The 21,463-nt window shown below is 43.1% G+C and overlaps 7 protein-coding genes across 11 annotated transcripts; 4 read left to right on the top strand and 3 right to left on the bottom strand.

Moving 5' to 3' along the window:
* Positions 1-15: 15 nt before the first annotated feature.
* Positions 16-3,420, top strand: LOC108117388 (probable lysine-specific demethylase ELF6). Its single transcript, XM_017229785.2, has 2 exons — positions 16-525; positions 605-3,420. The coding sequence occupies exon 2, from the start codon at positions 701-703 to the stop codon at positions 2,717-2,719; it is 2,019 nt and encodes a 672-aa protein (XP_017085274.1). The 5' UTR covers positions 16-525; positions 605-700; the 3' UTR covers positions 2,720-3,420.
* A 3-nt stretch (positions 3,421-3,423) lies between these two features.
* LOC108117393 lies at positions 3,424-4,343 on the bottom strand. The gene is made up of 3 exons (XM_017229792.2): positions 4,169-4,343; positions 4,030-4,075; positions 3,424-3,905 (listed from the first exon to the last, which is right to left on the bottom strand). Exons 1-3 carry the CDS (start codon positions 4,220-4,222, stop codon positions 3,760-3,762), a joined length of 246 nt encoding a protein of 81 aa, XP_017085281.1. The 5' UTR covers positions 4,223-4,343; the 3' UTR covers positions 3,424-3,759.
* Positions 4,344-4,482: 139 nt separating this feature from the next.
* Positions 4,483-5,490, top strand: LOC108117365. The gene has a single exon (XM_017229748.2). It carries the CDS (start codon positions 4,609-4,611, stop codon positions 5,311-5,313), a length of 705 nt encoding a protein of 234 aa, XP_017085237.1. The 5' UTR covers positions 4,483-4,608; the 3' UTR covers positions 5,314-5,490.
* Positions 5,380-9,507, bottom strand: LOC108117363 (target of Myb protein 1). 3 transcript variants are annotated; one of them, XM_017229743.2, is made up of 6 exons: positions 9,326-9,507; positions 7,317-7,768; positions 6,528-7,255; positions 6,333-6,468; positions 6,088-6,138; positions 5,380-5,918 (listed from the first exon to the last, which is right to left on the bottom strand). In XM_017229743.2, exons 1-6 carry the CDS (start codon positions 9,390-9,392, stop codon positions 5,721-5,723), a joined length of 1,632 nt encoding a protein of 543 aa, XP_017085232.1. In that variant the 5' UTR covers positions 9,393-9,507; the 3' UTR covers positions 5,380-5,720. The 3 variants fall into 3 exon arrangements, with proteins under 3 accessions (XP_017085232.1, XP_017085234.1, XP_017085235.1); XM_017229745.2 differs by having other exon boundaries at positions 5,719-5,918; positions 6,342-6,468; XM_017229746.2 differs by lacking the exon at positions 6,088-6,138 and having other exon boundaries at positions 5,719-5,918.
* A 299-nt stretch (positions 9,508-9,806) lies between these two features.
* On the top strand, positions 9,807-12,617 carry LOC108117366 (trafficking protein particle complex subunit 3). Its single transcript, XM_017229749.2, has 3 exons — positions 9,807-9,919; positions 11,941-12,351; positions 12,451-12,617. The coding sequence occupies exons 1-3, from the start codon at positions 9,881-9,883 to the stop codon at positions 12,535-12,537; spliced, it is 537 nt and encodes a 178-aa protein (XP_017085238.1). The 5' UTR covers positions 9,807-9,880; the 3' UTR covers positions 12,538-12,617.
* Positions 9,814-11,809, top strand: LOC108117364 (nuclear transcription factor Y subunit alpha). Its single transcript, XM_017229747.1, has 2 exons — positions 9,814-9,919; positions 10,072-11,809. Exon 2 carries the CDS (start codon positions 10,139-10,141, stop codon positions 11,312-11,314), a length of 1,176 nt encoding a protein of 391 aa, XP_017085236.1. The 5' UTR covers positions 9,814-9,919; positions 10,072-10,138; the 3' UTR covers positions 11,315-11,809.
* Positions 12,618-12,791: 174 nt separating the features above from the next.
* Positions 12,792-20,813, bottom strand: LOC108117362. Of its 3 annotated transcripts, XM_017229740.2 has the most exons (5): positions 19,811-20,813; positions 16,947-17,091; positions 16,504-16,606; positions 15,497-15,647; positions 12,792-15,384 (listed from the first exon to the last, which is right to left on the bottom strand). In XM_017229740.2, exons 1-5 carry the CDS (start codon positions 20,611-20,613, stop codon positions 13,599-13,601), a joined length of 2,988 nt encoding a protein of 995 aa, XP_017085229.1. In that variant the 5' UTR covers positions 20,614-20,813; the 3' UTR covers positions 12,792-13,598. The 3 variants fall into 3 exon arrangements, with proteins under 3 accessions (XP_017085229.1, XP_017085230.1, XP_017085231.1); XM_017229741.2 differs by lacking the exon at positions 16,947-17,091 and having other exon boundaries at positions 20,302-20,813; XM_017229742.1 differs by lacking the exons at positions 16,504-16,606; positions 16,947-17,091; positions 19,811-20,813 and adding an exon at positions 15,713-15,730.
* Positions 20,814-21,463: the final 650 nt, after the last annotated feature.

Raw genomic sequence — 21,463 nt, 5'->3', positions numbered from 1 at the left:
ACCTATCGCCTATCGATATATAGAACGCCGTCTTTACAGCTAATAAAAGGTTTTCGCGTTAAGGAGTTAATGAAGTTCAATTATTTTGTAAAAATATGATTACATTTTTGTTGTTTTGAACATTGAGATAATGAAGTTTAGCGACTAAGACCGCATAAACTCCTTGGCATATACACAAAGCGCGCGCAGGGTTGCATTGTGGCGCCTGTCGTCGCCTCCTCAGTCGCACACACACACCAACACACACGCAACGCGAGAGAAAGTACCGAGCCGTTTCTGGAAAATACAATTCCGCCATATTTACCGGCAAAATTCAAAATATTTACACTGCCCGAGGTGAGCGGGATTAAGGTGATCAACCAAATCGAAGATTAAACCGCCGTTGGGCACCAGGAGTGTGGCGGGCGGAGCGAGCGGTACGCATCATTCGCCGTCTGCCGCCGCCGCCGTCTCACAATAAACGATTGGCCTCACAAAGGGGTGGAGGAGACAGCCAGTCCAATATAACAATACCGACTTAAACAAGTACGTTTTTCTTGTGGATCTTCATAATATATATATTACGGATTTTTGGCCAGGTACTAATTGCCCACTTTTTTCGCAGCACGCTCGCACATACAACACACACACACAAGGAAAAGCGCCCACAAATACAAGCAAACAGATACAGACACAGAGACAGGCCGACGGAGCAGCCGCGATGACAAGTCATCATCATCACGTCGGCGTCGGTGGGAACTTCCAGCCGCAGCTGCATCAGCTCCGGGCGCCTATTGTCAAGAACCTGTCGCTGGCGGCGGCTGCGGTACCTTTACCTCTGACCCCCGCCTCCTCGTCGACTTACTTTACGCACGTACACCCGTCAACAGCGACTGCTATTGCTGAGCAAGATCCGTACACAGTTTTGGCGGGAGATCCTATGGTCGAGGAGAATGAGAGCTTCCTGATTGAGGAGATCATTGACGACTATGATGATGAGGCTAATATTGTTGTCGACACCGGAGAATTCTTTGAGCATTATGAATACTATCCGGTAGATCGGTTGGACAGGCTTACTTCGGTCACGGTGGCCACTGCCGATGCACTGCCCCCACCTATCATCATGCAGCAGACCAGCGACGACGAGGAGTACATCGAGGAGGATGGCGATGGACAGCATTTGACCTCTTCGTGCGACGGTGATGGCGATGAGGAGGTCGACCAGGACGATGAGACTTCTGCGCCTGCCATGACAAATGCCTTCGAAATCGCCTCCGAAATGCTGACCACCATCGAGGCCACCAACATCAAGGAGGAACAGCTGGAAAGCGACTTTTATATGAAGGCCACTGAGGATTCGAACAGTTCCAATAACCAGCTGCAGGACTTTAAACTGTTCGGTAGCAGTCGAGTGGAAAGGCCAATAGGAAATTCAGCAGCCAAGCGCTGGAAGCAAACAAAGGTACCAATACGCATTACCCAGGACGAGTTCAATGTAACCTTGTGGTCCTCGTTGAACTCAGAGGATGAAGACGAAGAGGAGGAGTTGGAGGAGCCACCTGGATCAAATGCTACTACATCCGTGACATCCAACTCTGCCTCCCAGAATGAAGGCTCCACCGGCATGCCAAAGCTTATTATTGACGAGCACATGATCAACCATGATGTGCTGAGTGATGGTATCGGCAACGAATACGTCATCCTGCCCGATCCATTCAGTGCCTCCGCTGTGACGGACGTCGAAGAGGTGGTGAATGCATTTATGGGAGATGTTAAGGGCGAGGAAGACAGTCAACCGCTTAGTGAGCAGTTCATTTATGCGGACAACCAGCTGGAAGAGGCATACGGCAACATCGAGCTTATTGAGAATATGCCGAACAATGTGGAATTGATACAGACGCCGGGACCAACTCCTATGCCGGTGGGATTAACGAAGATAAATGGAGGTGTGGCTACTCCGCAAGCGGCCCTTCCAAAATTAGTGTTGCAAAACAGTAGCACCAATGTGCGGCTGAAAAGTGCGAGCAATCAGACCAAGGTGACCAAGAGGCAACTCACGGCAGCGGGTCAGGTGGCGACACCCACTCCACCACCGCCACTGGTAGCTTCCAGTAATCCACCCCGACCTCGACAAACAATTGTGACCAAGTCACCGGCAGCGGTGCCCAATCAAACGCTTGGGAATCCAACGGGATCATCTGGTACAGCCGTTGAGGAAGATGAGGAGCCCAAGTTTCGGTGCACTAATCGCGGCTGCAACAAGGAGTTTCGCAATCACTCTGCCATGCGTAAACATATGCACACACACGGACCACGCGGCCATGTGTGCAACGTCTGCGGCAAGAGCTTCGTGGAGAGCTCGAAGCTGAAGCGCCACCAGCTGGTGCACACAGGCGAGAAACCCTTCGAGTGCACCTTCGAAGGCTGCGGTAAGCGCTTCTCCCTGGACTTCAACCTGCGCACCCATGTCCGGATACATACTGGCGATCGACCCTACCACTGTCCCATAGACGGTTGCTCCAAATGCTTTGCCCAGTCAACAAACCTCAAGTCTCACATGCTGACGCACACGAAGCCCAAAAGGAAGTGGCCCCGGGCGCCGCAGGTGAACAACAATAAAACACCGTTGGTGGCCAGATATGGTCGCCTGGAGTTTGGCGAGGATCCGCGTCTCGTATACGTTGAGCAGAATGAGGAGATGGCGTCGGTGCTGCTGGATGGCACGACCCCCACATCCTAACTAGTAGTGCGCATTAATGTGTCGGAGGTATTGGCTTGAGATGAATGATAGCACTTTCTGCTCGAGATGGCCAGATTGTACAGTTAGTTGTAGCCAGTTTTTATCTGTATTCGTAATCTAATGAGCGGAGCGGCAGGATAAGATAATCACGTGGTGAACACATCTGCTTGCCTTCCGCTCTCTAAGTAATTAGTCTAAGATCTTTCTCTAACAAAATAGGATTGCAGTGCAAAGGAAGTTAGATGGTAACCGTTGATTTATTTCATGCATGGATGGAAAACGGATATAAAGCAGTTCTAAGAGTTTAACTTGTAGCTTAGACTAAGTCTGTCCCCCAAAACCGAAACGCGAGTCCCGAAGAACTCAGCCAAACTGCCCCTTAAACCTCCCTAAAATTCGATCTGATCCTAGCCGTGTGCGATCTACACTCGAATAACAAAACGCGCACGTTTTTTTCTACGAAAACTAAAAAATACGCAAAACTAGTTCTACCATATTCAGTACGCATACACCATAGGCTATCTATATATTTTTGTAATGAATTGTAACACTTAGAGCATTGAAGTATGGATCTAGCAAGTTCAACGTCTGGTTGACGCTAACAAATAATTCACAAATGGAAGCACATCAGTTAAGTCGGAATAAACAAGGGAATACCTCTTCAAAATTAAACAAAAATAAACCAGGAAAACAATGCAAAATTATTGTGTTTTTATCACTTTTGAACTATTTTGCAGTGCGATTGTGTAAGCGTTACATTTATTTACTGATTTTTTACGTGTAACTACAGCTAGATAACTACATTAAACGGTGAGGCAGCTACTGATGGACAGCCGTGGGGTGTTGTCCACTTCAGATTCGGATCAGCAGGCGATTAGATCGACCCATTGGACATGTGTCGCCTATATATTCGTTCCATCGTTTGATTGCGGTGTATAAACGCGTGCGGATTAGATAAAGCTTCGCGGCGAGGTATAGATACGCGGATATTTTGGATATTGGAACGGAGAGCTATACGCACGAGTATGCTGGGTGGCCAATCATGTGACCTTGAGACCCTGTCCTTGAACTCCGGGAATAATATCAGCGATGGAGGCACTGGTGGGTCCTATTAATCCAGCCAGGGAGAGCAAAACGGAGTAGTTGAAGTACCAGAACACGCAGAAGAGCACCATAAATATGACGTCTGCAAGTAACGAGAGCAATAATAACCCAGATAAGCGTGAAAATTCTCTTAACACATGACGAATTCCCCGGATATTCCCAAGTTTCTTCGAGGGTTTGGTATTTGATCAGTAAATAAAACTTACGTATCGTTATCCGCTCCCACTTCTCAACCATATACAGCTCGGTGACCTGCAAGTTAATAGAGTTAGTATATTTAAGAATCATGGGGACACAGCTTCTCTCAATTGAAATATATGCGTAATTTGTATGCCCATTACGCACCATGAGGTAACGAAACCACCAATAACTCGTGAATTCTACGATGTTGTCCAGCATTGCGGGTTCTGAATCGATTAAAAACAGCAAAACGAGGGTAAACAATAGGGGTGCAGCGCGTTTAATTTTTTAATTCCTCCCACTGGCTTTGTACTAACTTAAACGGTGATAATCGATATTATATCGAAAAGGCCAGTGTTCGGCAATGCTGGAACAGTGAAAGTATCTCGGATGTTAATATTGAACTAATACAAAACAAAAATAATATCATTAAAATTCATTAATTATATAAAACAAAAATGACAAAATTCTAATTTAGTTTTTGCATTAAACTTCAGTACTAAATTTATATTTGACCAAGCTGACAACCCCAGTTGCAATCAGCTGTTTCTTAGACCCCGCTAAAAGTGCTTACAAACAATTGTGAAACTAAAGTATTTTCAAAAATGTCAACATTTGTGGTTAAATTATTTCAGCGTTTCCAGCTGTCACACAGTCAAACTGACACTAAACATTTCATTTATGTCCGGACGAATTGGAAGGACGATGAGGCGGAGTTTGACTTTCTGTCCACTTCTGATAATCAAAATTACCGCGGATATCTTAAATACGAGGAACTAAAAAATGCAGCCAGTGAATTGGAGCAATCCTATGATGACTTCTTTGCGGAATGCAAAAACGCCATGACCACGCATATGGGACTTCAAGGATTCGACTATGAACTTTCACTGGAGAAAAGTGAGCGACCTGCCTTTAAAATGTACAAATGCAAAGGATATGAGACACTGTATCTCGAAGTTCCATTGAAGAAAGTGTCAAATTGTTATCAGTTAATCGATGCAGCCCTCGAATCTGGTCAACAAAAGACTCAAACAGGTCCAACCCATGAATCTGATGTCCGGAAAACATCTTTTGCTGAATATGAAAATTATGTGAAGGACTCAAAGTTAAAAGAGGAGCAACTGCTTAAGAAATTCCAAATGCTGATAAACAGCAAGAAGGCGTATATCAGGGATTTAGAAATTCAGTTGGAAGAGCTATCAAAAAATAACTCAAAAGGGCAAAGAAATCGAAGGATTTCATCTGATGAAGAGGAAGAAGTGTATGGAGCATCTACTCAGGTTATGAATATAAATTATGACTCCGATTAAGACGCTAAGTATTATAAAAAAAAAACACATAAATATCCGGTACGTGCTTGAAATGTATTTCATTTTTGTTTTAATTTTTTCTTTTCCATCGTTTGATTTATAAAATAAATTAGCTTTATAATGTATGTATATATGTATAAATAAACAACAAATAGACTTGTAACGTAATACATTAAATTACCATTAATATGTGTAGACGTGGCTTATAATTAGACCAACAGAAGATCGCTTTTTGGAATATAATCAATAGTTATCGTTGCAGTTTTGTAAAAATTAAAAGCATTTTACATAATGTGATAATATGTATCAGCTATTATATAGACGTTATGCATAAGTATGTTAGGGGGTGTGTATAACATTTGAAAGAGTAAACAATTAGAGCCGATGATAGTGCTGGCGGAGATCACTCAGAGGGCGAGCAGATCTTCCTCGGCGCCCGGTTTCTTTGGTGTCTTTCGTAAGCTATCGGCACCTGCCGATCCTGTCGTGGCACTGGCGGCGGAGTTCGATGCATTGATCGTTGGAAGATTTTCGGCGGCAGCGGCACGCTCTTCTAGGAATTTGTCAAACTCCGAGCTGGTCAGTTCCTCAATACCCTCGATGTGCTGTAGTGGATACAAATTCTCATTAGTCATGTTATATATATTTATATCTGTATTTCAGTGACAAAAGCAAATAAGCAAAGAAAGATTTATGTAAATCGAGAAACATAAGCCGAGTGCATGGTAAGATGAGCTTAGGAAAAGACAAAATGCGATTCGTATGGCTACTTACTGAGCTGCCCAACCACGCCTCCATCTCGTCGATCTCATTCTCTTTCGTCGACTGTATGTGGGCGGCGCCAACCGAACAACATAACGAAACGAAAACCAAACGCAATTTGCATAAAACAAAAGAACCAAAAGATTTTTCAAATTTAAATACAAAAGTGTAAATCAACGGCCAAAACGAGGTCAATAAGTAAGGGAACAAATTGAACGCCATTAGTTAGACGGGCTGCCCTGCGGCTAATTACTCACTTTACTTACCACCGGCGGATCGCCGGCTGAGCGTTGTCCTTGCTGTAGCTGGTTCTGTTTATAAGGCGATGTGGTGGCCGTCACACTTCCTGCAGCAGCGTCCACGGAGGGAATATCCCTTAGCAAATCGGATTTGCTAAAAAAAAAACATTATATTGACTTGATGTATACAATTTAAATTCAGTCTATATTCACTGGTTGCCATCGGTGCGCGACTGCGCCAGCATATCGAACTCATCAGCAGGTCGTGTTCCTCTTTGGGTCTGAATTGGTGCTGCCCCACCACCCAGACTAAGCTGGCCCAAATTCTGCGGCAGTTGGGCGGCCTCCTCGCTGCTTTCGATTAGATCGATCAGAAGCTGGTCACTTTGCGGCGTATTGCTCACGGCAGTAGTTGTGTTGGGCGGCGGTGGTAGCGTGGCCAATGTGGTGGCTCCTGCTCCAACGCCAGGCAGACCCATTGCAGCGCCCAGCACTGCTGAGGGCGAAGTGACAGCAGCTCCTTGTCCCTGTGAGCGATTCTTCTCATAACGCTGATGACGTAAAAATACATTGTTCAGCTCGTCATTTATGCGCAGAAACTCTGCGGTGAGCTCGTCGTCTTGGACACGTCCAATCAGATCCACGATACGAGACTGCATCTCCTTGCAGGTGGAGGTCAGCTCGTTGAGTAGGGCATAGTCGTCGGGCGACTCCTGGCCGGGCTTTAGAACACTGAGCATCTCGCTTAGGATGGACATGTTGTTGCTAACGATCTCCAGTTCGGAACGCAGTTTAGCGGCTTGGTCAGGCGTCAAATGCAAAGGCCCTGTGTTTGGTGGAGCAGCGGCTGCAGCAGCAGCGGCGGCAGCGGCAGCCATGTGTTGAGGAGAAATCGTGTGCTGCTGGGCAGCCACCAACTGAGGAGGCAACTCGGGAACGCTCTGAATTAGGGACAAACGGAATATAAATAAAAATAAATCTAACTCATCTTTTACTACTAACCCTCTGTGGAGTGTAAATAGGAGCCATGGCATCTAGATCGTTGGCTGGAAATTCGATGCCTTTGTTTTTGAGTTCCATGTACATCTGGGTGACTCCATTAAGATCTGGCTGGTTCTTGAACGCATCCGCCCAGATCTGTATCAGACTAAGAACCTTTTCCTGCATGGCAGCTGGTGGATCGTTCTTGGGCCCAATTAGCTTGACTAACTCATTTATAAAATCCTTCTGGGCAACAAGGACATGAAAAGCCTTGCCGCAGTTCTTGACGCACGTCTCCAGGACGGTCAAAGTGTACATAACCACCTGGTTGTTCTTGCCGGCATTCTGTGAAAGACGTTTGCGAATGGCACGCATGGCATCACGAGCAGTATCTGAGGATTCATTTATCATGTCACAAATCTCCATGTTGGCCGCCCAGTTCTCCGAGGCCAAGTTGCCATCAGTGGCAGCCTCTAAAAAAGTAGAATTAAAATTTAAATACAAAAAACAAAAGTTCGCCATTATTTAATTTTATTTATAATATTATTTTCATAAGATCCGTATCCGTATTATTTATAGCTTGAAGTAGGGCTTATTTAAATAGCTTTCATCTAAATAAAATCAAATATATTCTGATTAAATATAAAAAGACAATAAAGTTCTAAGCATTATGAAAACATAAAATTGAAGCTAGCCTTAATAATTAGCATAAATAATAAGTAATTACTAATAAAAAAAAAAATAAAAGAATAAAATTAAAATTCGAAAAGTCTCCAATTAGTCTGTGACCATTAAAAATGTTCAAAAAAATCATATTTAATAAATGTTTCAGTTGTTGATCTGAAAGATCCAATTATTTTGATCGATTATCTCATTATCTGTGCGAGGAAAGGTAATCATTTGCATGCCTTTGTTTATTTTCATGAGCAGCTGGAATTGAGTTTTAAAACAGGTGGGTGAGTGCTATATTTCTGTATAAGTTCATACATATGTGTGTAAATACAAACGTATAATTTAAGCTCTTCCGAGTGCAGTGACTTGCTGATATTAAAAAAGCGCAAACAAAGGCTGAAATTCAACTCGCCTAAGTCCAAACAAATGCAAGCGGGCAAAATGCATTTCTTGAATATCGGATATCGTATAACAGTTATCAAGATATATGAGAAATTAAAGCGGTTAAGCGAAACGGAAAAGCTAGCCGCAGGGTAATAACAAAATATGAGCAAATAAAAAAAAATATGAAGCAACAAATTAGTATACAAATGCAGGTGACTGCGCTTGTGTGAGTCAGACTGTATAAATGGGTGTTTGTGTGTAGCGGCAAATGAAAATTATGGCGAAAATGCGAGGCAAAGGGGAACACAAAATAAATTAACACATTTTTTTATGTAACCTAGCGGCCAAAGGCAACGATGACTAATTGCCATTACTACGGTTGGAAAAAGGGGGAGGAAGTGGGCAAAAAGCAATCAAACAAAACAAGAGCGCATCAATAACAATACCGAAATGACAGAGTGTACATATGTGTTTGTGTGCGTGTTGAAGGTGAGGAATTCCATAAAAAAAACATACTAACAAACATTTATCTGCTTTCACTCCTGCCTATTGGAATCGCTCACCCACATAGGGGTTAATCTTATCAGAAAGACACCGTTGCCACCGCCTTTGAAATCAAATCAGACTATTTTGCGTTGATAACCGCTTTACCATAGAAATAGTGTGGCAACAACAAATCTCTTTCAGTATATAGATATGTGTGTGTGCGTATGTGTATGTAAAACCCACAATGACTGCAACAAACAACAAAACATACGAAGAAAGTTGTTGTGTGAAAATTCAATTTTCCAATAGCACTGTCTGATTGGCATTCGCATGAAACGTCTTCTAATCGGACAAGTTGGACATGTAAATGCGCAAAAATCAACGCATATGCGTTGTATTTGAGGAAAATGCTACGATTTAACCATATATACACACACCCCCGCATCCGGTGGGCGGTTTTTTTTTTGGATGGGGGAATGGCAACTTACCTATGCGCTGGCCAACTGGTGTGGAGAAAACATTTCCCAAAGCGCCAACGTTAAAGAATGAAGCCATTGTGGATCAGATCAGTTTCTTGCTGTTTTTCTCCGTCAGTTTGCGATGCGGTTAAAATTTTCCTTTATTTACTTTTTGTCGCCTCACCTCACCTCACCTGAATCTATAGCAGTGTGCCCATGCCTAGACTCTAAAAAAAATACTGCTTAAAAGTGTACTAATACAAAACATAAACTCTAAATTTTTCGTCAAGGCAATAATAATTTAAGATAATAGTATTATCGTTACCTGTTATGCTCCATAAAATAATATAATTTTAACAAAAAAGTAATAAACGCTGTTACTAAAATGAACTGAAATTGATTGAGTGAATTGTTCAAAAACAGTGACTCTATGCTATAGTCGCAACCCACCGTGACTGTAACTGATATGTACAATGCAGCCCTGGCGTTTTAAGACTATACCCTGGCAACCCTCCTCTGTAAAAGTGGGAAAAAACAGAGAATTTTATTTTCAATTGGACAATTCGCAACGTAAACAGCCGGAAAATGTCGCGACAAGCCTCTCGTTTGGACGCCAAGAAAGTGGTAAGTTGATGAACCGGAACACTACGTGGAAGATGGGTAACGTTAGCTAAAGATAGTTAGATCTAGTTGTAAGGTTAGTTTTTGCATAGAGCCTAAGAACGAATCTTTGACGTGCCACCCACCCTCAAAATCGGCTTCATTCGCTTTTCCAGTAAGTGTGTGTTGAGTGCTTGAGGTTGAGACACAACAGACAGGCACAAATCGCCGAGCAATCGGGCTATGGAAAACCATTTCAGCACCACCAGCCGACCCTCAGCCACGCCCAGAATGAGCACCACCGCCTCCGCCGTAGCTGCCAACAGCAACAGTAATAGCAGCAACAACAACAACAGCGGAACAGCCGGTAACAATGTTAATATAAACACGGCAGCCGGAGGAGCCACAACTGCTGCTACAGCCACCGCAGCTGCCCAACCCATTCAAGTGATTCCAATGCCAATGCTCCCTACTGGAGCGGCGCAAATCATAATTGGCCAGCAGGCCCAGGGCCAGACGGCTGCCACGGGTCTGCAACCTCAGTTGATACCTCTACAGGCCAATCAGATCATGCTACAGGCCGCTCAGCAGCAACCTCAGATGCAGGTGATGCAACTGCCCGATGGACAAACCATATTCTATCAGACGCCGACCATTGCCGCCTTGGATCCGAATGCAGCGGCTACCGCTGCGGCTGCTATGGCCGCCCAGCCCACGCCCCACTACCTCAATATCAATGGGCAACTGGTGCAAATCACTCCAGCGGCAAGTGCTAATCAGGCGGCTCCTGCCGCTGGTCAGCAAATCATCATGGTGCCGCAGACGGCTATGGCTGCGGTGAATGCAGCAGCTGCCAATGCTGGAGTGGGTGCCGGAGTAGGCACAGTGGTCACCCAACAGCAGCAGCAGCAGCATCAGCAGGTTCAATCTCAAACCCAAAACCAGCAGCAGCAACAACAACATACGGCGGCGGCGGCGGCAGCCAGCGCTGCGGCCAATAATATAAGCGCCGATGTAAGCACAAGTACCACTGGGACCAATACAAACAGCGAGGATGAGAGCTCTAAAGGCGAGGCGGATGAGGAGCCGCTCTACGTCAATGCCAAGCAGTACAAACGCATTCTCATTCGACGGCAGGCCAGGGCCAAACTGGAGTCGCGCATTCCCAAGGAGCGTTGCAAGTACCTGCACGAATCTCGTCATCGGCACGCCATGAATCGGGCACGGGGCGAAGGCGGTCGCTTCCATTCGGCTCAGGAGAAGGGCGATCAGGATTCATCCGGTCCGGATGGGGGCAGCATGCCAATGGCCCCCAGTGGCGGCGTAACCCTCAGCCGAGGAACGGCAAGAGCTCCACCGAAACTGATCGCCCCTCACCAAACGCCAAGCATTACCATAACGGCGATCAAGTCGGAATAGCATATGCGTAGCTGTAGATATAAACTAGACTAGTTCGTAGTTAATAGTGCTAAGTCAATCACTATGTGTCCCCCTCATGTCAATAATCACACCACTTTAAACGTCTCAAATATTTCGGTTCAAAGTCGTACTTATTCATTTCGAGTATCCAGACTTGTTCCCATTTTCTGTTTTCGAAATAATATTTTATTGTTAAATTTCAATATTAGCAATTACTTAAGACAGAAAGTCTAAAGAATTAAATTTACAATTTCAAAATTTGTTGAATATTATTGATTGCACATATAAAGATTATTTGAAATGTGTAAATATTTTGATAGGTATATAATTTCATTCACAGTTAATATTTAAAATATGATTAGTATTGATTTCATACAGTATTTCGAAATGGAATTGGGAACAAGTCTTAAGTCTCTGAAATCAAAGATTAATTATAGAAAATCCCAAAAATGCAATAGTATATAATAAATACGCAGAATGTTTTATAAACTAAAATCAAATTGTTTTCTGTCAAAGCTTTTAATGGCTTAACGTTCCCATAAAAGTTTATATTATTATGGTTCTGGATTGATTTTTATTCGCTGTTTTTCTTCCCTCTTTTTGTACAAAAAAAAAACAAAACACAGAACTCGGAGTTCCTGACACTCACCTATGGAGCCCTTGTCACCCAGATGTTGCGCGACTTCGAGAACGCCGAGGACGTGAACAAGCAGCTGGAGCGGATCGGCTACAATATGGGCATGCGCCTGATCGAGGACTTTCTTGCCAGGACCTCGGCACCTCGCTGTCTGGAGATGCGCGAGACGGCCGATCGTGTCCAGCAAGCATTCCGTATCTACCTGAACATCCAGCCAACGATATCGAATTGGTCGGCAGCCTCCGATGAGTTCTCTCTGCTGTTCGACAGCAATCCGCTGACAGAGTTCGTGGAGCTGCCGCCGGATCTAACCAATCTGCGCTACAGTGCCATACTCAGCGGCTGCATCCGCGGTGCTCTGGAGATGGTGCAGCTAGAGGTGCAATGCTGGTTCGTGCAGGCAAGTTTTGTGTGGAATACTCTTACGCTTTTTATTGTTGGCTAATAGTCTTTTGTGTTTTGTGTGTGCGCTTTGTGTTTTACTGGGTGTCCTTTGCAGGATCAACTGAAGGGCGACAATGTGACGGAACTGCGCGTTAAGTTCGTGCGGCGTCTAGAGGAGGTCATACCAGCTGGCGAGGATTAGAAAATAAGTGTGGATCAGTGGATCAGAGCGCGTACTATGAGTTTCTTTAGGGGGTCAATAAAAGCACATTCTGTATAGAATTTAGCATCTAGTATTCTGCGTTTGTCGGTTTCCAAACTTCAGTCCACATTCCGGGGCAAAAGCGACAGCAATAGCAAAATGAGCAACAGCAGCAGGAGCAGGAGCAACAAGCAACAACCACAGGAGCGACAGCGGCAACAGCAATATTGGAGCAATAAGAATCGTTACAACAATTTTAGTTTTATGTTTTATTCGACTTTATACAGATGATTTAACTTTGGGTATATAAGAAAACAGTGAAAAATATTTATCTGTTCGTTCACATTTGGCATGATATAAAGCGTCATAAACTCGTTAAAAAAACACAAAAGTATTCTGTTATTTTTGATACAACTTAACAAATTAACCACCCATAATAATTACGTCCCTAAAGGCATAGACCGCTTAGGATCTGGGGTAGTAATAAATTATAATTGTTAGTTTTAGATAAACTCAAAGATATTTAACGTGTTAAATATTAAAAAAAGATGTACAAAACATGAAAGAGCTTTAGATTAAAGGGAGCTGACGGCATTTTATCAACTGTCTATTCGTACATATGTATTAATTGGCCATATACAACAATAGCGGCCATGTTTTTCTGTCCGATAAGACCGGCATATCTTCGTACAATGGATTTATGGCAATGTTTCGTCTATCGCCGACAGTTTGCAAAAAGCTCTCTATGTGTTGACCGGAAGCTGCTTTGGGTTTCTAGATAAGTTTTTGTTTATATCGATAATATTAGGTTTAGGGTAACTTTTGTAATGTATATTGTAGCGCGGCCAGCCTCCGCTGGGATCACATATGGTAGAATCATTTCGTTTAAATGCACTTTGACAATTTGTTTAATTTTTTGGTTTCTTTCCGGTTCTTATGGGAAATACTTTTAACAGGCAATACTTGATTGATTACATGATGGATGGGATTCTCTAGGCTTTTGATTTGGTTTTGTAGGTTTCTTAGGGTTTCGGGATTAGTGTACATAAGTAGTTCTTAGTTTAGTTCTGCTGTGGACAAAGCATTAGGTTCAGATTCCGGCGCGTCAGAACTTTGCGGAGCGCTTGCAGCGTTTTAATGCAGATCACCACGCAGCAGCCGTTGGCCACGCCCTCCGCCGGACTCTTGCACGTGCAGGCGTTACCCTTGACGGCGGCAGCGGGAACTGTAGGAGCGCTACTGATAATGGGCTGCTCCTGTACTTTTCCCTGCCCAGAGCAACAGCCTGAAGCCGAAGTAGAAGGAGGTGGTGGTGGTGGTGGTTTCTCTTTACCAGAGCAGCAGCCCCCCGAGGGCGCAACTGTAGTACCTCCACTGCCGCAACAACCGACAGAGGAAGGAGCACTTGGCTGGGCACAACCGCAGCCAGTTTTTACGGGCTCTGGAGCCTTTCGTTCTCCACAGCAGCCACCAGCAGAAGATACTGGCTTGGCGGCACCACCTCCGCAGCAACCGCCACCGCCGCCGGAGGAGCCACCGCTACCCATGGAAGCAAGGTTTTGCAGCAGCAAAGCAACATCCTCGATGTTCTGGTTCATTTCCGCCTCGCGTTTACTCACTTTTTTGACGGGTGCTACGCTGCCGCAGATGCGTTTGCCACCGCTGGAATTCATGGTTGTAGTTGTAGTCGTCCTGGTGGCCTTTTGAGCAGCTGCAGCACCACAGTCGCCTCCATGACAGCTCTTGGACTGATCGCACTTACAGTTGGTGCAATTGCAGATGCCCGCATCTGCTGTGATTTGCTTAAGGGTGGGCTTGTTGTCCCGGATGTCCAGTTCTACCAAGCCAGAGGCATCACTGGGCACCTGGGACGCCTGATGGAGTGTAGCCTGCAAAAGGGCGCTGTTGTTGTCGATGGTCATGAGGATGTCATTTAGCAGCGACTCCGTTTCCATGTCCTCCTCATTGTCGAAACTGTCCTGCTTCAGCAGTTCTTCGATATTTTGCTGATTTAACTCTAAGGTGGGTGTGGGCAGCGAAGGCTCCACTGTAGAGTCCACATCCATTGTCTCCGCATGCGGATCTCCCATGTTGCCGCTTACAGCATTACCGAAAGTGGGCTTAAGGTCCACGAAACTGGGCATCTCAGTGGGCAGAGCGACGCAGGCATCGGTGAGCGGAGCCATGGGAATGATGGGTTTGGAGACAAGAACACCAGCGTCAATCCACGGACTAGGTATTTCCTCTTCGGCGGCGTAAGAAAGCTGATAAGCCTGCGAAGTTTCCGGCAGGATCAGAGGTGCGTCGTTTTGGAGGACAAACACATTGGATAACTGATCCTGTTGCGTTAGCGTATGCAGCACCACTCCGCTGTCAGTGCTGGTGGTTTCTGAACAATGACTGCCTGGATTTAACACCATCATATCCGCTTGCTCCCCTTTAAGGAAATCCTCTTCCTCCTGTTGTTCTAACTGGGGATCCTTTTGCTCCTGATCCTTAAACTTGTTTTGTTGCGACTTTAGTGGCCGCTTCTTGCGGCCCTTGTTAAGAACCTGCCGCTGGTGCGTCTTCTTGTGGGATTTTAAACTGTGCGAGGTGCTGAACGACTTTTGGCAGCTATCTTCCTGGCATGGATACGGTTTCTCGCCTGTGTGCGTCCGCCGGTGGGTCTTTAAGTGGTGCGAAGCAGTAAAAGCCTTGCCGCAGTCGTCCTCTGGACACTTGTAGGGCCGCTCCTGTGTGTGTGTTCTCATATGCTTCTTCAGGTCGCTCAGAGTCGTGAAGCACTTCTGGCACAGCTCACAGTTGAACGTTTCACCATTGTGCAGGCGCAAGTGGGCGTGCAATCTGTTGGGTTGATCAGACGACGTAGATTGGTGATTAATAAACCCTGCAGCCATTGGTCTATTCCGGTGGCTATCAACCTATCAGTCCGTCGGAATGGATGATTATTGCTCACCTGTAGCGCGTGTTGAACGCCTTATCACAGCCGGTCACCTCGCATTCATAGGGCTTTACCTTTGTGTGGACACGGACGTGGATCTTCAGGCTGTAGGATGTGAGGAAGGCCTTGTGGCATCCATCTTCCGGACATTTAAAGCTGTAGTCACCTTAAAGTGTAAATAAATAAATATAAATATTTACATTTTTAAAATAATTATATATTAAAATTAACCTTGGTCCTCATATTTGTACAAATCATAACAAAAAATGCTTTTTAGGGAAAGTGCAATGGAAAAATTACATTTTATTTATAGTCCCTAGGTGCTTATGACCCCCTTTCAGATTTCGGTACGTCGCTGATATGCCAGTGTTGCAAAACACTTAACGATCATCAGCTGTTTGTCAGGGATTGCTTTTTGAACACAGCACACAAAGTTTTCTGCGAAGGTTTGGGGATTTTGAAATATTCAAATAAAAAAAATTTTGTCCATAAGCTGATTTAAAGCGTAAGTCAAAATTTTGTTTGTACAAAAAAAGCCGTTCGCGATCTAATAGAGAAGTAACATGAACTTGCAGACGAAGCTTGCCAAACACCAAGTAATAATAATTTATTTATTCATCTGAAGCATTGTGTATATTTTTTTAAATTTTAAAATGATAGTACAACGAGAACAAGTAAGGTTAGTTAATCCCAACAGGAGTTCATAATTGAGCATAAGAACGAGAGAAATTTCGAGAGAGAAAGATATGTAACTCCAGCGATGAGTTTATTGCGAGGGATTGCGAAATGAATTGCCAACCTGTAATGCTTCTAAATGCGACTGCTGAGGAACTGAATCTGACGCAATCCCAGACTCTCAATGTAATAAATCTAATCGAGAATTCTTTGAGGGGCCAAGCCAAGTATCATTTTGAGCGGCGTGGAAGAAAGTTATCGTAGAGATACACAATTGAAAGTGCTCAGAACTCACATAAGTGTACTTAATAACTTAATAATTCTTTTTAATGTATAAAAACACTCACCCGTGTGCGTCTTTAAATGCGTTCGCAGGTTTCCAATCGTACTATAGCTGCGATAACAGTTCTCATAGTTGCATCTATAGCGACTGAGAGCCTCATCCGAGCTCTAAATCGCAAAAGAAAACAATTCTCTTAGATATTTTCAATGGAATAGTTTAGAGACTAACAAATGTATGATTTTTGGATTGAAATAATTATGATCAGATGAATCATGCAAAATCTTTCAAGATGATATGTTAGGGGACAGCCATTAAGTGTTCGAATTAAGCAACACTACGCACCACGAGATGGTTAACAAAACTTGATTACACAGGCCTACAGCGGAATCGCAGGAATCGGAATCTCCACTAACACTAGGATTAGGATGGCGAGTCGCTACAAAAAGCATTAGGCAACGTAAGGCACGTTTAACATTTGGCTAGCGGATGATGATTGGGTGCTGGTACCTCGTACGCCAATGCCATGAGTTGGTCATTCTCATCCTGCCTTCCCTCATCGTCATCAACATCTTGGTGTAGAACGCCCGGTTGAATACAGTGAGCCAGCTGCTCGTCCTCGTCCGGTTCATTGGGATCATACTCATCTAAATAGCTGGAAGATCAGAACGAGTGGGGGAAAGACCAACGGAGGCATTTATCGAATTTGCAGTTGGAAACAAACAGAAAAATCGCATCGGACGGGGTATTTATTCCACCCGATTTGTGTGTCAGTGGGCCGTTAAGATCTTTGTATATAATTATAAACGCAACAAGTATGTGTACAGTATATATATATACATAGTTATATACAAAATACACAGATTGCGATTAGTAGGGGTTAGAGAGTCAGCAAGAAGATCAATAGCAAACAATGTTAGAAAGGCGACAAAAATAACAATCTCTGGAGACTTTTCAGTCCTTATTAATCAGATTAATTAATATTTAATGTTGTCATGGTCAAAACACAACAAATGCCAAAATAGCAGACGGCAACCGAAACTATAAAGAAAAGCCGAGGGAAATGGTACAACAAGTGCGTGGGTGCTCTGAGACGGCTGGCAGGCTGACTGACGGGCAGCGTGCCACCCCCCAAGACCCTTCCCCCTCTATACGGGCTCACCCATCGAGATGCCCCCTTCTAATCGCAGGAGTGCTGAAAAATGAGAAATATGATTGAGGGAACACTACTCATGGCGATAAAAATAGCAGAAAGGCGTCGTCGGTGAAGAAGGAGGACGGTGGGTGGAAGGCGCGGAGAGCAAAACAACACACAAGGCACGGATGAAAAATTGAAAAATTATTGTACCGCAGAATAATGAACAAACAAGGAGCAACAACAAAGTAGAAAAGAGAGGACTAACCTCATCACAACAGATCATTTGGACTTAGGAAATGGCAAATTTAGTTTATGACTATTTTAATACTTTATGGGGGGCCATAATCAATTAACAGTTTACTATTTATTTAATATTTTTAGCAAGACTAACTAAACTGTAGTCTTTGCATTACCCTTCAATTCTAATCAGTTAGTGTGATATATCATATCTATTGAAATTGAAGTAAGCATGGTGAAAACCCTTCAGCTTTCATGACTTTATCACTAAATTAGTTACTCACTTTCCGGTGAACAGATTTATTTTCTATAACATTCCCTATCAGCAATACATGTTGTTTAACTTATTGTAGAGAACAAAGCCTTAAGGCGTATATACGATCTTTAACCTTTTGGAAAATACTAGAATAAACTTTTAGAGAAAACTTTTTATGGTGCCAAATCAAACTTTTTAAGGAAAACAATCTAAGGGGAGAATTTCACAATAGCAGCGCAACAATTTGGTATTTTCTTTTTAAAAACCGGCTTCTTTACACCAAGTGTGAATGAGTTTGGGAAAAATTTCGACCGCCTCGTCTCCGCCTAACACATTGTACAAATATACATCTTTCTATAGGATCTATACATTCTGGTCGGCGATTTGGGGTTGGGGGTAGAAATCTAAATGCGTTCATCGGCGCAACTATTTTTAGCCCAAACAAATGATTTCGATACAATCATCTACCGAAGAGGAGGCTTAGAGCATGCAACCATTATGATGCCCATTGCTACACGACAATATGAGTGTCCAAAACTAGGGAACATGCTAGTCGAGTCGATGATTGCCGTTGGAGAATGCAGCAGGCTGAGAACACAAATCAGGCAATTAGCAAACAACTTGCAGCGATTCGGACACCGCGTTGTAATAAGTGGACATTGGAATGGTCGAAATTTGCCAACAAATTCTCGACAAGGAAGAAAATATGAAAATTCGATTTTTTTTGCCTTCAGGGGAGCCAAACAAAAAGTGAAATAAAATAAAAAAAACCGGACACGTCACGATAGACGCTAGGCAAATGTTTTCCTTTTTTTCTCTCTCGCCCGTTTAGTGTGTGGGCAGTGGAAAATTAGCAGAAAAGAGGGGCGGTTGTGTCCCTGGGCGGGGGTCAGAATACGGAGGGCACACCTGACGGCCCACTATAATTGGCCCAATACAACAAAACCACTCTCATGCATGGTACTAAAAATATGCAATTATTATTCAAACCAATTCTGGTTTTCATCATATTTTTTGTGCGATTGCAAATCATAATTAAGCGGTATTATTCTTAAGGCTATCGAACGCTTTCAAGGTCTGTCATAAAATTAAATATTGGCAAAAAATATATTTTTTAAATCATTTCTATTTGTGATACTGATGATTTTCTATCCTAATCCTAATTCAATCAGCCCTCGATTTATATTTGGAATATTTTTCATACACCTTTGTGGTTATTATAAATTTAATTAATTAATTATGCATTCAAAGCATGAACCAATTTTAATATTTCAAAATAAAAAAAAAATATGTATTGCCAAGATTTATGATTTATTTTTATTCACTGTATAGAAAAATATTTCTTGAATTCGATATTTAAAAAAGTTTATAGCAAAATATGATTTTGTATATATGTACATATTGCTTCTATATATTTTGGTAGTAGAAGAAGAAACACTTCATTTATATATAGAATTGAAAATTCCAGAAATGAAAGTATAGTAAATAATTTACAAGCTTGGGAATTTCAGAAATAATTTTGTATATTGAAAAACTAAACTATTAAAAGTAACTAACATATACTGGTTATTTGATCTATACAAAAACTTTAAACGAAAAAATCATTTAAAATGACTAAGATTAGTAAGAGAAACCCCGTTAAGTTAAAAGTTCTAAAATTCAGTGTCTAAGAAAATATCATTCCAAATACAAGCAACTTATAGAAGCCTCATGCAACGAAGGGTAAACATGCAAATAGAGTACCTCGTCTCGATAGTGAAATAAGCCGGAGAATTAGATTCGGAGCCCATTGAGTTGATGTTCGCAACTCCCTGGTCATTATCACAGTTGATTGTAGGAGTGGAACTCTCGTTGGAGTTGGATACCATGCTAAGGGACACAACAGTAGGCGGCTGGACCTGGACGAGTTTCTGGTTCTCGAACTGGTACTCCAGCGTAAAGCAGATGTCATCCAGATTGAACACCTGAGCGGTGTTCTCGCTAAGACTGGCTATCAGTGGAACTTCAGCGTGGCTGGAGCTAAGGCTTTCGGTGGTATGGTGATATGTGATAGGTATGACCGTAATGGGCATGGGTGTTAGTTGATCCGTTAGCTGGAAAACATTGTTTCCTTCTGGAGGAACTATTTGTGGATGTGTGTGAGCTTGTGATGTATTAAGTTGTTCCTGGGTGAACAGGGCACTATAGGACGCCTGGACGTCCTCAGAATCAAGCGAAAGGCCCAGATTAAGCACCTGTTGCTCGCCACTGGTGGATTCTGTTGCCTGGCTGCCGTAGATGCTGTAGCTATCGCCGTGGATAATGCCTAGACCATCTGCCTCCAGCTTTGGGGTGAGCAACTGGGACAGCGGCCTGTCGAAATCTAGCGAACCAATGGATGAGGCATTCGATGTGGCGGGTGGAGAGCCAGAGAGCGAATTACGCGACGAGTTGGTATCATAATCCCGACTGTCTGATAAAGAATTTCCATGACTATTAACCGTCTTCCAGTCACTGTGGTAGTAGTGGTGCTGCTGCTGTTGTTGTTGTTTCTCTTGGTCGTTCATTTCGTATAATTATTTATTCGCACACCCACGCACACATAAAAACACGCCTGTTAAATCGCATAAATATGCAGTTGTTGTTCTCTTTCTCTGTTGTCACTGTGCAGTATATATATATTGCAAAAGAAATTAAAGATCGCGAGATCGAAAACCACACATCCGCGATCGAAAAGCACAACAACAACGATAAGACTCAGTGTGACCACCGCTGGTACTTCGAAATATATCGCTAATAATATCAGGTCTACTAAACGCCTAGGCTGAGAAGCACTTAGCAGTGACTCACACCGAAGTGGAGACTTTTTGGTTTCGGAGTCGATAAAATGAGGTTGTAAGTTTCAACGTTGAACCCAACATCAGTTAGTACAAAATCAAATCAGCAATCAATCTTGCCACACATAAAATTTATTTAATCACAAATTTAACGGACAAACTGTTAGTTGTAGTAGCTCTGGGTCGATGCTATTTTTTATCTTTGCTGCAGCAACAAATTAAAACTCCGAAATATTCGAAACATGGAATAAAACTAGGTGGCAACTCTCGGAATGGCATATAACTTTGATAAACAAGGAAATTGAATTTTATTCAATTTATATCAACAACTAAAAAATCTAAATAATTAAAATTTAATTTGGACCGACAATTGTTATAACACAATAGATTTTAATGCAATGATATATTTGAGGTACATACAAAATAATATATTTTTCACACCACAAGTCTTTCACACCACCCTGTTTCTAGATCAGACTTCCACCAACCCATGTCATGAACCCACAGTATTTTTTATTTTATGATATTTTTGGGGTATGTTTTAGTATATTTTTCACACCACAACTCTGGTCTCACATCA

Source organism: Drosophila eugracilis, unplaced genomic scaffold (genome assembly GCF_018153835.1).
Source record: "Drosophila eugracilis isolate 14026-0451.02 unplaced genomic scaffold, ASM1815383v1 contig_1825, whole genome shotgun sequence".
In the NCBI taxonomy this organism is placed as follows: Eukaryota; Metazoa; Arthropoda; class Insecta; order Diptera; family Drosophilidae; genus Drosophila; species Drosophila eugracilis.
This window is presented reverse-complemented; position numbering and strand designations above follow the sequence as displayed.

Bases quoted from the DNA above. Each gene is read 5' to 3' on its own strand.
- LOC108117365 (XM_017229748.2), top strand. From the start codon at position 4,609: ATGTCAACATTTGTGGTTAAATTATTTCAGCGTTTCCAGCTGTCACAC.
- LOC108117364 (XM_017229747.1), top strand. From the start codon at position 10,139: ATGGAAAACCATTTCAGCACCACCAGCCGACCCTCAGCCACGCCCAGA.
- LOC108117388 (XM_017229785.2), top strand. From the start codon at position 701: ATGACAAGTCATCATCATCACGTCGGCGTCGGTGGGAACTTCCAGCCG.
- LOC108117393 (XM_017229792.2), bottom strand. From the start codon at position 4,222: ATGCTGGACAACATCGTAGAATTCACGAGTTATTGGTGGTTTCGTTAC. The intron at 4,076-4,168 runs GTGCGTAATGGG...ATTAACTTGCAG, and splicing joins GGTGGTTTCGTTACCTCATG to GTCACCGAGCTGTATATGGT. The intron at 3,906-4,029 runs GTAAGTTTTATT...CGTTACTTGCAG, and splicing joins GTGGGAGCGGATAACGATAC to ACGTCATATTTATGGTGCTC.
- LOC108117362 (XM_017229740.2), bottom strand. From the start codon at position 20,613: ATGAACGACCAAGAGAAACAACAACAACAGCAGCAGCACCACTACTAC. The intron at 17,092-19,810 runs GTACTCTATTTG...CTGATCTTCCAG, and splicing joins TATTTCACTATCGAGACGAG to CTATTTAGATGAGTATGATC. The intron at 16,607-16,946 runs GTACCAGCACCC...TTTGCGATTTAG, and splicing joins TCATGGCATTGGCGTACGAG to AGCTCGGATGAGGCTCTCAG.
- LOC108117363 (XM_017229743.2), bottom strand. From the start codon at position 9,392: ATGGCTTCATTCTTTAACGTTGGCGCTTTGGGAAATGTTTTCTCCACA. The intron at 6,139-6,332 runs GTGAGTAATTAG...GCCCACATACAG, and splicing joins ATCCGCCGGTGGTAAGTAAA to TCGACGAAAGAGAATGAGAT. The intron at 5,919-6,087 runs GTAAGTAGCCAT...TATCCACTACAG, and splicing joins AGGCGTGGTTGGGCAGCTCA to CACATCGAGGGTATTGAGGA.
- LOC108117366 (XM_017229749.2), top strand. From the start codon at position 9,881: ATGTCGCGACAAGCCTCTCGTTTGGACGCCAAGAAAGTG. The intron at 9,920-11,940 runs GTAAGTTGATGA...AACAAAACACAG, and splicing joins GTTTGGACGCCAAGAAAGTG to AACTCGGAGTTCCTGACACT. The intron at 12,352-12,450 runs GCAAGTTTTGTG...TGTCCTTTGCAG, and splicing joins TGCAATGCTGGTTCGTGCAG to GATCAACTGAAGGGCGACAA.